Raw genomic sequence first — 15,577 nt, 5'->3', positions numbered from 1 at the left:
GTCACATGCTGAGGACAAGTGACCAGACGTTACGATCGCTCAATAACGTCCTGTTTTAAACCAGCACAGCTTTTTCCATAAAGCAGTTGGAGCGTGTATGTTGAAAGCATCGAGATGTGCAGCCTCTTGACTTAGTAAACCTACTTCTGAGAATTCAGGCTAAGGAAAACCCCTGCTGACGGAGCATGTGAAAACCTGGGAGAAGGTTCTCTGCAGTGCGAAACTGGAAACAACCTAAGTGTCAGGGAGCGTTTTCTTAGATTATGGTCCATCCACTGGGTGGAGTCTCCTGCACCGAGGGTCCATTTTTATAAGGCATCTTAGAAAAATATCACAGAAGATGCCATGAGAAATTATGGGATAACAAAGGTAGGACTTTTTCTTTTTTTTTTTTTTTTTTTGGGTACTGGAGATTGAAGCCAGAGGCACTTTACCCCTGCACTGAGCCACATCCCAGCCCTTTTTAGTTTTTATTTTGAGACAGGGTCTATGTTGCTTAGGGCTACACTAAATCACTGAGGCTGGCCTCAAGCTTGCAATCCTCCTGCCTCAGTCTCCTGGGTCACTGGGATTATAGGATTGTACCACCATGCCTAGCCTTTTTTATTCTTTAAGTTAAAAAATTTATATGTATCTTTTAAAATGTAGACAGATATACTATCAGATTGCTAGCAGTGGCTATCCTGGGCCTTTTTTTTTTTTATTGTATGCAGATTTTATAGTGAGCTGATGTTATTTTTATGTATAGCAAAAACAGAAGAGGTTTCCAGTTTTGAGAGTGAGGAACAGTACTCGGTGCCTGAGTGCTCTCTTCTCCCTCTTAACAGAGCTGCCACTGGTTAGTGAAGTATGACAGGCGTTGGATCAAGCTCCTTGATCTCGGGAACAAACTGACGGTGACCCGCGAAGGCAGGAGCCTGGTTTCCTCCCTTCCAGAAGCTTTTCTTGGCATGTCATTCAGCCTCCAGTTGACATTTTGTGGCACTTACTGTTGGCCATCTCTAGGTTCTGAACCAACCTGGGCTGGACCTTGGCTCTCCATTGGTGCCCGCTGAAACCTCCCCTGCAGTCTTGGTCTAAATCTTGCTGGAGTCTGTACATACTGTAGTGTTTGTCTGAAAGTCTCAGCTGTTTGTCTTTAAAGTCGGAGAGGTGCTATTTAAGTGCGATATTTCTAGTAAGCCTACAGGAATTGACATTTTTGGCTTTTTTCCCATCCAGATCACCAAATGAAAGTGTAAATCGCATCTCTTGCTTTGAATTTATATGCAGGACTGAAGGGTGTTATTTATGTAAAGAATTGTTTAATCAGCCGTGAATTGGGGACTTCAAACATTTTAACTGTATGCTGCCAGATTTTTCATCATGAAATTTCCTTCTCTTTCCCAGAAACCGGCGAGAGTTTGGCAGGCGAGTTTCTGTACTCTGATGTGTGCAGGGTGGAGACAGGGGAGAACTGTTCCTCTCCTGGACCCAAGCAAGGTAGGGCCCCATGTGAATCTCAGATGCCGAGATGATGTGGGCGATTTTGTAGGCAGAGTGCAGTAAACATGCTGCCCAAAGGAAGGCTGGTGACAGCTGTAGGGGGCTCAAGGGGAAGGCAGGCCCGTGCTCACCTGATCCGAGCACCCACTATCTTCCTGTCCTGTGTTGTTCTGAGAGCCAGCAGAGGAGTAGGGGGAGCAGGTCAATAGGGATCACTAGAGAGAATGCCGAGTGCTGGGAGTCAGGACAGAATACAGAAGACAGGCTCCCACACTCACACCGTCAGGACCAGTGTCATCTACTAAAATAGGGGACTCTTGAGCAGAGGGGGACAGGTGCTCCTGGTGGTGGGCGTAGTCTATGGAAAGACATAATGGTGGAATCCAGCAAACTTGGGGAAATGATTATGCAGAACAAGAGCAGCAAGCAACAATAGAAGCAAAGGGCCAGGTCAGGAAGGGTCTAGTCGGGCTGGGAGTTGCTGAAAGGGGCAGGAGGAGATGAGGTCTGTGTTTTAACGAGACCGTCCTTGGTGCAGCTGGAGAAGGGGACGAGGTGGGCAGCATTCTCCATAAACAGTGAGAGAGAACAACCCAGGGTAAAGCCAGTGGACCTGCTGTGCAATCTCACTAAGCCCTGCCCACAGCATTCCCAATGTTTTACTGTGACCAAAGGACCTGACAAGAACAATGCAGAGGAGAGGAAGTTTATTTTGGCTTATGGTGTCAGTCCCCAGACAGCCAACTCTATAGCTCTGGACTGAGGTGAGGCAAGGCGGAAGGGCATGGTACCAGGAAGGAGGGAGAGCTGCTCCACTCACCAGATACAGAATATAAACCCTGAAGGCACCCCCCCAAGGACCCACCTCCTCCAGCCACATCCCATCCACCTACAGTTGCCACCCAGGTAATCCCTAGTGGGATTAATGCACTGGTTATGTTAAGGCTCTCATACCAGTTGTTTCACCTCTGAACCTTCTTGCATTGTGCCACACCTGAGCTTCCTTTGGAACACCTCACATGCTGAACCATAATAGGGAAACCTGGATCCTGTGACAGACCCTCATCTGAGAAGCAAGATGCCTGTAACCCAGAGTGGTAAACAACTTACCAGACCTCGAAAGACTTCTCTGTTCATAGGCAGGACATAGAAGGAGGGCCATCCTGACCTGGCTTGAGAAGTTAGCAGGGAGTTAAGGGGTGAGAACAGAGTGGCCCCTTTGTAAAACAGGTCTTTGACTCTTGATTCCTTCATCTGGTTCTTCCTGGCACCTGCTGGCTGCTCAGACAACATTCGGGAGCGTCATTTCAGAATCACAGCACCGCTGTTCCCCTCATGTTTTAACTGTGTCATGACTTGCCCCACTGACAGAGCTGCTCCCTGTGGAAGAAACAGAACAGGATAAGGAGCACACGTGCGAGACGCTGCTGATGTGCATTGTCACTGTCCTGAGTCATGGGCTGCGGAGTGGGGGCGGAGTAGGAGATGTGCTCAGGAAGCCATCCAAAGAGGTAGGTGGATCCCCAGGGGAAGGAAGGGCAGAGGGGGCGTGTGGGGGCAGGTGGTGGTGTAAACTGAAGGCACAGAGGAAGAGCTGGGAAGGGGGAGGAGCAGCCTTGCAGAAGTAGCTAGGCAAGGCTTCCCTGCTCCCTCCTTCTTTTCTCATGTTGGGGCCACGCTGCGTGGGAAGGGTCTGCCACGTTGCCCCATTCCCTAGAATTAATGGTTGTCTCCTTCAGGCTCGAGTCTGGCCTAAAGGAGACATTTCCAGAACCCTCCTGGGTGTAGCAGACAATACCTGGAGAATTCACAGTATAGACAGACCCAGCGTATGAAAAGAGACAGTGTAACCTCCACTCAAGTGGACACCAGTCCAGTTGGTGCTGGGCCCCAAGCCCTGCAGGAGACAGTGAGGGAAGCACCTAACTGCCATGCCTCTCTTCTCCAGGAACCTCTCTTTGCTGCAAGAGTGATCTATGACCTCTTGTTCTTCTTCATGGTCATCATCATCGTCCTGAACCTCATTTTTGGTGTCATCATTGACACCTTTGCTGACCTGAGAAGTGAGAAGCAGAAGAAAGAAGAGATCTTAAAGACTACATGCTTCATCTGTGGTGAGTGGCCTCCTGGGCTCTGGACAGCCAGGTGGGGACATGGCGGGCTGTGCTGGGTGCTCTGTGGGACAGTGACAATGACTATGTTCCCCAAGGAACAGGGCTGTGCTTCACCTCTGTTCTGGGAAGTATTCAGAGTGCCTACAAATTCTATGCAGCCATTGCTCCTTTATCTTTAGGAATGAAGTTCTGGGAAGCAGAAACCTGACTGCACATTATTTAAATAAAAGCATCTCAGGGTCTTTTGGGGTCAGGCTGCCTGAGCTTCCCATCATAGTGAACTAGAAGGGAGATCCTGTGTCCCCTCCAGCCCGCAGGCATCTTCACTGCTGTTGGAATCAAACTGTGCGTGGAAGAGTTCAGGGCTCGGGCCCCAGACCTGGACTCTGATTAAGCATCTGCCACTCACCAGCATGAAGCATGGTGCAGTCACTGAGCTGCTCTGAGCCTGTTCTCCTCCTCTGTGATATGGGTGCAGCCATGTGTGCAGCCATGTGTGCAGCTTGCATTACTGAGGGTAGGAGAGCGCTCAGGTGAGCACCTAGCACAGACCCTGGCTTAGGCATCCGAGGCCAGGTAGCGAGCTGTGCACACAGAGGGCTTTGGCTACTGAAAAAAAATCATTTTCGGTATAACAACAGGAAAATACATGCAAATGAAAACTAATCCTATAAACATAGGAACTGAGTAATCACTGCAGGATTATTCATAATATAGTCATAAAGTATGTATATTGTTCCCTGGTAGGGACACTAAAAACAAAACAAAAAAAAACCAAATGAGTATTTCCCCTTTAAAGATTTAAATTTCTTTTTGAAAGAATTTTTTTAGTTCTTGTTTTTTGCCCCCACTTAAAACTTTTTTAAAGCTTTTCTTTTTGACATAATTTGTTATGAAAAAGTCATAAGACTAGTGCAAAGAATTTCTAAATACTCTTCACCCAGATACTCCAGATCTTATTGTTTCTCATTTGCTTCACACACACTACTTTTCTGAACCATGTGAGTGCCTGTGGCTGACACATGTCCTCTTATTCCCAAATGTCTCAGTTACATATTTCCTAACAACTGGAACATTCTCCTATCTACAATATAAATTACCAAAATAAGGAAATCAAAACAGATTTAAAACTATCATCTAATCTGTAGACCCTCTTCGAATTTCACCCTTCTAAGATCCAGGTCATGTGTAGTATGTGGTCGCCCTGTTTTCTTGTGCCTCCTTTGGCATTTTTTGATTTGGGTCTCTCTAGTGTTTCCTGACAGTAGAGTCAAGATTATACATTTTTTACAGGAATATCAAAGATGTGTTCTTGTCAGCGTGTCATACCAGGAACATATGACATGGGTTCGTCTCATAGCTGGTGTTGTTCACTTTGATCACCTGGTTAACATGGTAACTGCCAAGTTCTCTCCACTATGAAGCTTATCTTTATGGGGAGATACTTTGACACTAGTAAATATCCTCTTATTTCTTAAAGGAAACTTTCAACCACTAATTTTAGCATCGCTGATGATTCCTGTCTGAATCTGTTATCACAATGGTGACTGAGGGATAATTTTCTTATTTTTGGTATATTTTGGGTTTTTGTTTTGGTACTGGGGAATGAACCTCTCAGTGCTCTACCACTGACCCACCTCCCCAGTCCTTTTATTTCTTGCTGAGGATGGTCTTGAACTTGTGATCTTCAGCCTCCTGAATCACTGGGATTACAGGCATGTGCCAAGGTCCCTGACCTCCAAAATCTTGTAATGTGTCTGTACCTTGGTATTTACCTGGTTGCCTGTGCAGGCAGGAGCACCTCACACGTTCTCATTCAACCCTGAACACCCCTGGAACCTAGATGGCAGTCTTCTTCCCCTTTGCTGACAAAGCAACTAAGGCCCATTGAAGAGATTGAGCGTCAGAGGTGGGATTCACGCCCAGCTGGGTCAGACCTCACCGCCTGTGTTTTCCCATCATAAAGTGAATGTGTTGTAAAGGTTGGCATGAGACGATGGATCTTTCAAAGTTGCTCAGTGGGTTTTCCTGTGTCTCTTCTAGGCCTGGAGAGAGACAAGTTTGACAACAAGACGGTTACCTTTGAGGAGCACATCAAGGAAGAGCACAACATGTGGCACTATCTGTGCTTCATCGTGCTGGTCAAGGTGAAGGACTCCACCGAGTACACTGGGCCCGAGAGCTATGTGGCAGAGATGATCAAGGTAAGCCGGCCACATGGGAGGCAGGGCTGGCCGCCCAGCCCGAGGGTGAGCTGTGCAGCAGAGGCTCATACAGCTGTTGACTGAGAGCCCTTCTCACCATGGAGGCCGAGTGCTCTCCCAGAAGGTGGCTCTCAGCCCACATCCAAGGAGGAGACGCTGAGACTCAGAAACGTCAGCACAGGACCATTTCTGCGGGGCTAGGGCTGGGGCCAGGCCCAACTCTCCATCCCTGTTAAGGTGGCCCTCCTCTTGGTAATGCCCCGCCCCTCCATAAGACCTGGCCTCCCTGAGACATTGTAAAAGCAAACCGCTCACTCCGTGCAGTGGGGCACAGTTGGCCGGTGTGGGCTCAGCGCTGTTCTTCAGCAGGCAGGGACACAGGCTGGAGTAATCTGTGTCCCCACTCGGTCTTCTTGCTGATGGGACATGGGCCACTTCATCCCAGGAAGAGGGCAGGCTGCTGCAGGGCTTGAGAGCTCTCGCCCACAGAGCTTGGTGGTAGCACCAGATGCGTGCTGTGGGGGTCCCAGGCCAGCTGTGCTTTCAGACCTGTGCTTTCCAAAGTCATTACAATGTGCAGGGGTGTGTGGTGACGTGAGGCGGCAGAGCTGTGAAGTCGGGGGTCTGTGCACTCGCTCTCTCAGTGGGGTGGCGGGGGAGGACTGGCGTCCCATTGCCTTCCTTCCTATCCCAAGGACTAGGGAACCACCCGGAACTGAGCTTCTTGTGCACAATGTACTGTGAAGCTTGTCTTGTCACAATGCGGCATGCAGCTCGGGGGTTGTGAGCACCACTGGTGTGTGTGGTGCAGGCAGCAGTCACTTGGTAGTATGGCTGGAACCCCCAGGTTCTGGAGGGCTTTCTGGGGGTGTCCACAATGTAGGAGTCCTGTGCTGTCTGTACCCTGGAGGTCCTCAGGGTCCAGTTCCTTGTATATATGAATCACCTGCAATCTCACTAAAACTCCAGTTGTGACTAGGCAATCAGTGCCAGGGCTTGGCCATTTCCATCTACTTCCGTGGGGGGCTCTGAAGCCCACAGAAGAGGCAGGATGGGTCCTGGTCCAGCCTGGATGGTGAAGGGAAGCATCCTTCGTCGTGTGCCTGCATCCAGCCCGCTTCCATGTGCCTGGTTCTTTTACTTCCTGTAATAACTGTATTCCGTTATTAAGATGACCCTAAGTGGGCATCGAGGAGCAGGGGACTTTGGGGTTGAGGAGAAATGGATGAGGGTTCACAGCAAAGATGACTTGAAAAAGAGGAGGAGGAAAAAATGAACCAAGAGAAGGAAGGGGAGAGAAACGTCCGAGAACAAGGGTATGGTGTCTCCTTTTGCACATGAAAGCCCAGCATTGGGTAGGTGACTTGAGTGTTAACTGCCCCGAAGGTCCTGAGCCAGGATTCAGAGAAGACACTTGAGGTCCGTGTCGTAGGAGGCAGCCGGAGGGTGTGTAGGGATGTAGGGACTGTGGAGGGGAGCCGGTGCCACCTCCATAGGAGACTTTCTCTGAGACGCCCTCAGGTGCTTTTTCCTCCTCTACTTGGTGACACTGGCAAATCAAACCATGTCCTCAGCACAGCCCAACACCAATCTGTGCACCTGCATGGAAAAGCCACTGTTGTCACATGTCTCTTCTCTCTCCTTACTCTGTCACCTCTTCTCTCAGTGTCTGAATGTGCCCCATGTTTTAAAAATGTCTCTGGCGCTGGGTGGGGTGGTGCAGTTCAAGGCCAGACTCAGCAAGTTAGTGAGGCCCTAAACAACTTATCAAGACCCCGTCTCTAAAGGGGCTGAGGTTGTGGCTCAGTGGTAGAGCACCCCAGGTTCAGTCCCTGCTACCGAAGGAAAAAAAAAAATCCCTCCAGGACCAGTACTGATGTTTTCTGTTAATCACCTTAGTTTACGGTCACAGGAAACTCTCGTGCCCTTGTGGGCTTCTGTCTCAATTGTGCAGACTTAAATGAGTCTTGTGAGCAGTCACTTGATGAGGATTAAGAGCCAGGGTGACCCTGCCTGCCACCCGCCATCAGAGCCTTCTGCACGGGATGCTCTGAGGCTCCTGGTCTTGGGAGCACTGCTCTGCCAGCACCATTCTTTGATTGTATGAGACGTCCTGACAGAAAGCCTCAGGATCTGTGGCATCAAAGAATTCTTATGTGTGAATGTCAAAGCTGCTGAGCAGCCAGGTGTTTTGTGCGCTAAGCAATGGCACAGTCAGTATTGGAACCACCAGCTGATAGGAAGTGCCGCTCAGGGCAGCACTGATTTCAGTGGTGTCTGATCTCGATGCCTCATGAATCCGAAAGGGCATTAGACAAATGAAGGTAGGAGCTAAGGTGCTCCGTTGAATTGTTTGGCAGGGTCGGGAGTCCTGGGGCCCTCAGAGCTGCAGTAGAGCAGGCTGCCTGCCCCCTGGTGGACCCAAGTCAGTCACACCCTGAAGTCCCCAGGAGCCTCTCTCTGAGAAAGTGTGCCTGCTCTGCACTAGTCCTGGGAAGAAAAAAAAAAAATCAAGTGATCTATTCCTAGAGCCACCCTCAAGCCTGCCAGGAGTGCCTCCTGGATCGGAGAGAAGGGACAGCTCACCATCACTGAGGGCAGAGGAAACAAAAGGGGGGGGGTGCCACCCTTCTGCTGGCCTCGTGTCCCAAAACAAATCTTTGAGACAGGTCCTTTTGGAGTATGTGGCCCTCAGGAAAGCCACCCTTTGCCTAATGTGAGAGGCAGGGAAGTTCAGTTCTGCCAGAGGCCAGCCGCCAGGGCCTGGGGCAGTGCTGCGTGGGAGGTCCCGTGCCCTCAGAACAGCCCCGTGCAGACAGTGGCATCAGGATTGGCAGACAGGTTTCATCCAGCTGGTAGAATCTGCCTAGACTGTGTTGAGATGGGTTCTGGGAAACCCAGGCTCGCTCTAGGGGCATAACTGATGACTAACCACGGATGGAAGGGGAGGAGAGGACGGACCCCTCCAGCCTAGACCCAGGTCCCAAGGTGCACTTCCTCCTTTGCTCACTGTCTGGCTGTATCAAAACAGACAGGCTGGCCAGGTCACATGGGTCACCCTCTCTAACTCCTAGTCAGGGGCAGGATTGCTGCTCGCTAGAGCTGGAAAGAGTGTATTTCATGCCATCCCTGGAGGGAGGGAAAGGAGGACCTGTGTCTTAGTTAAGAACCTTGTGGCAGCTACATACCCAGAAATTAACAGGAGCTGGAATGTTGTCTTCTTCCCATCTCCTCCTCTTGTGTTTGATTGAAGATGGGAATGTCCCTGACCAAACCAGGGCCAGGCTGATGGACATGACCAACCTCTTCCTCCCCAGGGACTGGACTGGAGGCAGGAGGTTCAAGCTTTCAGTTTCAGTCCTGCTGCTCCTTAGCCATGTAAACTTGGGCCACTCAGGGGACAGTACTGACCTGAGCGTCCTGTCTGTAAATCAAGGTTGATCTCTCCTCACATCTGTTGAGGGTGGCAGTGAGATGAACCGTCAGAACCTGGTGGGTGGTGGGCACTCATGAGGGAGGCCTCAGATCATGGAAGCAGAGGGCCGTGGGTGACAGAAGAGGTACCGGAAGCTTTGTTTCCTGTAGCTCCAGGACTGTGTGAGACACCTTGGTCAGCTGTTGCTCACAGAGATCAGAATGGGCATCTGTCTCTCAGAACCTGCTCCCATGAAAACCCGTGTCTTCCTCTAACTGTCCCTGAACTGTGAGGCAGGGCATAGTTGCCAATGTCACTTTCCTCTTGGACCCCAATAAGGATACCTATGGATTCTGTCCTTGTGTCTGGTGGTCTCCTCGTGCTTTCCCTGCCGGATATCTGAGCTGCACTTGATTGGAGAAGTGGTCTCAGGTTCTTGGGGTGGTGTGCTGTGAGGTGCCACCTGGTTCACTGGTAGACTTGTTCCTTGACTTAAGCACCTGATGGCAGGTGCTGCTGTGACTCCAAGGCCAGGCCGGCTCAGGCTCATGCTCCTCCGCTGTTTCTTACAGCACCACTCAGGAGGAGAGGGCCTGTGGAGTGACCTCACACAACCCCTGGCCGGCCAGAGAAAGAGAAGACTGCCAAGTTCCCTTTCCACAGGGGAAGGTGGATTTTGATGCTATTGTAGAGTTTGGGTGGTGCCTTATCTTAATAAACGTTCATGATTATTTAGGTGACACACCCCCCTTTTTCCTATTATTTTAGCACCTTTTGTGCCAGTAGAACAGAATTTGTGCTGGTCAATCTACAGATGGTCATTGGAAAGGCAGTGCTATTGGATGAGAAATTCGTTATGAGCACTTTGCCCAAGAGTGTTGAAATTCTGCACAAATGGCAGTTTTATAGGAAAAAGAACATGATTCCCAGGAAAGAGGGAGCAGTCCCTTTTTCCTACTAAAAGTCAGATGCTGGAGATTCCCAACTTGGCTTTTAGAGGATAATGTAAAGAAAAGTGAAAAAGGAGACTTCTGTCGATTTCACTTCTGTATTTTGGGATTCTCCCTCAGTAACACGTCTTATTCTTTCAGTCATGTTTTTGAGGGAATTGCATTAGAGACAGAGGATTGTTCCTCTGCTGGTATCTTGGGCTGCTGCGGCCACTGCTGTCCAGGAGGGCATGTTCAATCACCACGAATGAGGGCAGTAAGACCACTGGGGAGAAGCCACCTACCCATGAGTGGCTGGGAACCCTGCGGCTGCTGGGAGAGCCGGCTCTGCTTTGCTACTGCTAGGGTTGATTGGATAACAAAAGATGATAGGGTTTTATTTTTGTGTTTTGCTGCGCTGGGGACCAAGCACCTAGTACATCCTGAGATCTACCACTGCACAATGTCCCCAGCCCACTAACAGGTCATCTTTAATCTTCATGTGCAAAATAGATAATATAAGATCTTGTGTAATCCTCCCCTTGATGTAGCAGGTGGCGCTACGGCCACTTTTTAGATGGGAACGTCAAGTTCCAGAAGGTTGACTGGGCAGCTTCTCTAGGGCCACTCGGCTAGATCAGAGCTGGAGTCAGAACTCAGCCCTGGGGTGTGCAGACCCACACATCCAGTGTGCCTGCAGGCGAGACCACCCCTATACCTGCACACAAGGCCCCGTGTGTCAACAGCCTGTGGCATTGGTTGCCTGGCTGCACCTGGTTTTTCTGACCCAGACTGGCCTAACTCCCAGACTGTTGGGGCTGAATTAGCCTCTAAAGAGGCAGAAAAGGCCCTGTGGGGAGAGGGAGGAGGGTGTGAAAGAGGATCTCCTGGGAATGCTGGCTGACACCACAGGAGCTTCTAGTTGGACTGGTTTCATTCTTAGAGCCACTCCCCCTGCACAGCTCCTCAGGCGACCACCTCAATCAAGCACCAGAGGGGTTGCTGAAGGACAGGAGTCGCGAGAAAGGGGAGCATGTGGCTCTTGCCACAGATGGATCTAGAATATAGGGGAATTTTGACTGGTTAAATTATCATAAGCTCCACTGCCTCCCTTCTATTTGAGACAGGGAATATGTGTCTTCTGGTGGCCAGATCTGGAGGGCAGAGTGGTGTCTGAGTCCCAGGGAAAGACGACTCATCAGAACCACAGCCAGACGAGCTCCACGCCCAGGTGACTCATCCCCATGAGCAGGACTCCCTAGTCACTAAACAGCGTCTGGTCCTTCAGCCTTTAATCCCAGGGCTGACTCTTTCTCACAGTGGCAGAGGGTTCCCTACTCCATCTTTTCTCAGGTCGTGGGGTGCTCAGGCATGGCAGGAAGAAGCCAGCATTCCTGGAAAAGAACTTTCCTAAAAGCCTGGCACAGTTGGCATGAGAAAAGCAATATGCGAGTCTTTATGCATCAAAACATCTCCTGGGTCAGTTTTCCAAGCAACTAAATTCTTTTAGCAAATTAAGTGCCACTGAACATCTGTGAGGATGCAGTGGGACAGCTGGCCCTGGCACTGTGTTAATCTGTTTGATGAGAAGACACAGGAAGCAAGCTCAGAGAAGGCAGTGCATTAACAAGGGCAGGGGATCAAAATGGGAACTGAGCACCTACATGACACTCCTTTCTGTTTGAAAGCAGAACTGGCCAAAGTCTTGCCCTTTTCTTGACCTGAGAGGGAGCCTGGTGCTATAAAAATCTGCAGACTGGCACTATGCACGGTGGGGACATGGCTTTGCTGAGAGGGGTAGTCCAGGTGACCCACGGGGGGAAAAGAGACTCAGAGTTCATGGATCGTGACGAGATGGGAGTGGGGCCCTGGATGTCGGAGGGAAAGGTTGGCGACAGGGGTGGCCACTGTAAGGAAGTGCACATGAAACTTGGCACCGCCATCCTGAGGGGTCTCAGTTCAAGGAAATTAGAAATTAGAGTCCCTGCCAGATGGTGTAAAGTTCAGGGGAGAGGAGGGCGAGCCCTGCAGGCTGTGTGCCTCACTCTCTAGACGTTCCCATGCCCCGGGTGGCACCTCCTCTATGCTTTGTCAGGCCAGCAGGTGACACTGACACCTTTGCTTCATGTAGATGACAATAAAGGGTTTGGACTTTTATTCTAGAATTCCAGTGAGGATGCTGGGGGGACGGGAGTTTAGTTCTGGGACTGTGGATCTGGATGTTTGGGTGTTGGCAAGTGCTGTATCAATCAACAGCTTCGTTACTAACCTAGGAGGCCATGAGCCTTGGTTGAAATGTCATCTGGGCTCCGAGAGCCATGTGCGGCACCCTGTGCTGCCCTCTAAATACAATTCTCAGAATGCCTGCTGAAGTTAGCTGACACCACAGCAGTGCAGGACTATCACAGGAGAGAGAGATGGAGAGCAACTTGGCACCCGCTTCACCGTGGCTGGAAAGAACGTGTCAGCATCCTTGGAGCTGCCTCCCCTCCAGCCAGGCCCTTGCCCCACCCTCTGCACTTGAGCTGGGGTTCCTGCTGGTGGCAGCTGCACAGAGCAGTTGCTGAGCTTAACTGTCCCCACCCAGCCTCGTAACATGTCCTACCCTCTAGTCCAGAGGGGATGCAGTCGCCTCACCCTCCACACTCTGAACACCTTTCTTTTTATCATGAAGCACTTAGCACCTGACCCCAGCTCCTAGGCATTGACATCCGGCTTGTAACCGTGACAGGAGCACAGAGGGCCAGGTTACTGGTCAGGGGCCTGTGCACAGCAAGGGTTAGATCTGGCAATGGAAAAGAATTGGTTTCTCCCCATTGATTGTTTCATCCAAGGATATGAGTGGGAACGCAGGTTCACCCACGCCTGTCTGTAAATGCATACACAACATGAACTGTCCTCAACTTGGCAGGTTTGATAACTCTAAAAATGCTTTTTTTTTTTTTCTTTCCTCCATACCTTGAGGCTTCCTCTACTGGAAGCTCAGTTGGCCCACTGGCCCCTTGGATTCCAGGCATCCTAATTACTTTTACTGCCTGCATTTCCTTTTTATTCTAAAATTGACTTTGACAGAGCTAGACCGCAGGGTCCTCTGCTACTGAGAGGTTTGCATCCATAAAAATACTTCATCTGGGAAAATGTTCTGGATTTCACTGTCTTTATCAAATACATAGATTCAGAATTCTGTAAAAATTCTCTCTGAAATGAAGCCTCCTAGCATGTCCCCAGGGAACGTGAGGAGGACAGACTTGAGCTTTCACCTTACATAGACCTTCGTGCTTCCATGGGTCCAGTGAGGAAGTTGAACCAAAGAGGCTGTCGTCCCCGGGAGCGCTCTGAAATTCCATGATGCAGCTTTCGAAGTTGAGTCAGGAGTTCCTGAAATACCACAGAGGGCAGCACAGGCCTCAGGGTCTGGAACTGGAGCAAGGTATCCAGGAGGAGAAGGTAGACCTGGGTGACCTAGTAAATACTGTGGTCAGAATGCACAGCGGGGATTTGGAGAAATGGTCCCTGGAGGATGAGCTGTCACCCTTAGGAGATGGCATAGCATGGCCTTACTTGGCAAACCACTCTCAGGGCAGCAGACAGCTGCTTTGATTCCTTATGAAGTCCTGTGGACGGTGATCAAGATCACACCTGCCTAGCACTTGTTTCTCAGTGTGTCCAGGAGGGCTGACCTTGAGTAAAACTATTGCAGTCCTGAGTTGTCCCATCTATGAACCCATCAGATGCAAGGCTCTGTCCTGTGGAACAGCTTGTTAGCGAGGCTCGTGACTGCTTATCTTTGTGTACCTTCAAAGATAAACCTAAGTGCGTTCCCCTGAAATAAGAGTAAAGAACTTCGGAAAGCTGTCTAGGTGGGCTTAAAAACTGCATTTTGTACCAAATTAATATGAGCAAGATTAGAAACAAATGGAAACCAGAAAAGAATAGGAGAAAACCAATGAAGATTGCTAAAATCCCCCATCTCACCACTGAGAATGTTCTGGTAAGTTTCTTAGTTAACTGAGAAGGCCGGGAAGTTGCACAAATGGAATCTCCAGGGCCAGCTGGGACGCTGACTGGGGAGGGGCGAGTCAGCCTGGTTGTTGTTAGGCATCTCCAACGGGCCAGCCCTGCCCTCCACCTTTCTGTCCCCCTCTCTGAGTTCTGGTTTCCTCACATGGCAGACCCAGCTGTGCCACGCAAGGTGGTGAGCCCTGCCTTTTCACAGGTGCCCAGGGGACAGTGCACCTGTGGCCCCAGAATGACTTCAAAGAATGATTTTGCAGCTGGCTTTTCTGGGGATTTCATCAGAAGTGGGTGTGGCTCTCCCTGCTGGCAGGAGCTCGGCTTTGTTACCTCTGTCGTCCAAGAACAGCTATTAACCGAGTCTGGGAAGGGTAATTGGTCATTACTGCCTAGCTGAAGATTATATAATGTGGCCTGTTTTGGTAATGTCACTCAGAGCTCAAAACAGAACTGTACTGACACCTCACCTTGTGAGTACCCTGGACAGCCTTTCTGGGGCTTAGTTGGTAAAAGAGAAACTGGTGTCTCTGAAATCCCAGAGATAGAAGCTGTACAGAAGAGAAGCATTGAAACTCGACTTCATACCTGGAGTGCAGTGCTCCCTCGATGCTGGCTTTGTGACCATGGGCTGGGGACATTATTGACTGACACTTTTGCACAATGCTTTCCAGGTTATGGGACACAGCCGTGTGATCTCAGTGCAATAGCTGGTGATCGCTTTCAAAAAACAAAACCAAAAACCCAAGAGCTAAATGAGCTGCCCCTTTCACTCTCTGGTACACACTTGGGAGAACCACACCTCAGAATCCACTTGGCTTCTAGAAATTCCAGGCACTAATCCTTATCCTGTCGCAGGCTGCTGTAGAAATATAGGGACTGTGTGACAGATAGGGATATTGTATGTGGTTTGAGTCAACTGTCTTTTTGGTACCTGAATTTGGGGGTAGACAACAAATCCCCAGGTGTGAAACCTTTCTTAATAGACTTTCAGAATAACAGAAGGATGGAGAAGGAAGTACGGATTTCCCATATGCCCCCTTCTCTTTCTATTCCCCCCCCCCAGTTTCCCTGATTATTAACATTTCATATCCCTGTGGTATACATTGCTAGACTAGAATTCCGCACTGTTTTATGTACTGTTTTGGTACTGATGATTGAATCTAGGGGCGTTGTACCAGTGAGCTACACCCCTAGTCTTTTTTGAGACAGGGTCTTTCTGAGGCTGAAGTTCCAACTTGCAATCCTCCTGCCCCAGACCTTGGAGTCTCTGGGATTACAGCTCACTGCAAGTCCAGATTTTCCATTCAGTCTCGCTCTTGGTGGTATACAGGCTACAAATGTGTGATGACATGGACCCACCATCAGGGCATCACACAGAATAGTTACAGTGTGCTGAAAAGGCCTCAGTGCTCCACC

The 15,577-nt window shown here is 49.9% G+C and overlaps 1 protein-coding gene across 13 annotated transcripts in view; it reads left to right on the top strand.

Annotated features, from left to right (window-relative positions):
• The window catches only part of Itpr1 (inositol 1,4,5-trisphosphate receptor type 1), a 391,805-nt gene that overhangs the window by 276,459 nt on the left and 99,769 nt on the right, over positions 1 to 15,577 (top strand). For all 13 annotated transcript variants that reach the window (XM_058572993.1, XM_058572995.1, XM_058572999.1 and 10 more), the window contains 4 exons: positions 1,390 to 1,482; positions 2,857 to 2,996; positions 3,434 to 3,599; positions 5,643 to 5,803. In XM_058572993.1, the coding sequence (XP_058428976.1) occupies positions 1,390 to 1,482; positions 2,857 to 2,996; positions 3,434 to 3,599; positions 5,643 to 5,803 (560 nt within the window). The remainder of the gene's footprint in view (positions 1 to 1,389; positions 1,483 to 2,856; positions 2,997 to 3,433; positions 3,600 to 5,642; positions 5,804 to 15,577) is intronic.

Source organism: Marmota monax, unplaced genomic scaffold (assembly GCF_021218885.2).
Source record: "Marmota monax isolate L192 unplaced genomic scaffold, Marmota_monax_Labrador192_F-V1.1 WCK01_AAM20220418_F8-fsc00028, whole genome shotgun sequence".
NCBI classification, from domain to species: domain Eukaryota; kingdom Metazoa; phylum Chordata; class Mammalia; order Rodentia; family Sciuridae; genus Marmota; species Marmota monax.
Note: the sequence above shows the minus strand (reverse complement) of the source record. Positions and strands in the feature narration are given on the sequence as shown.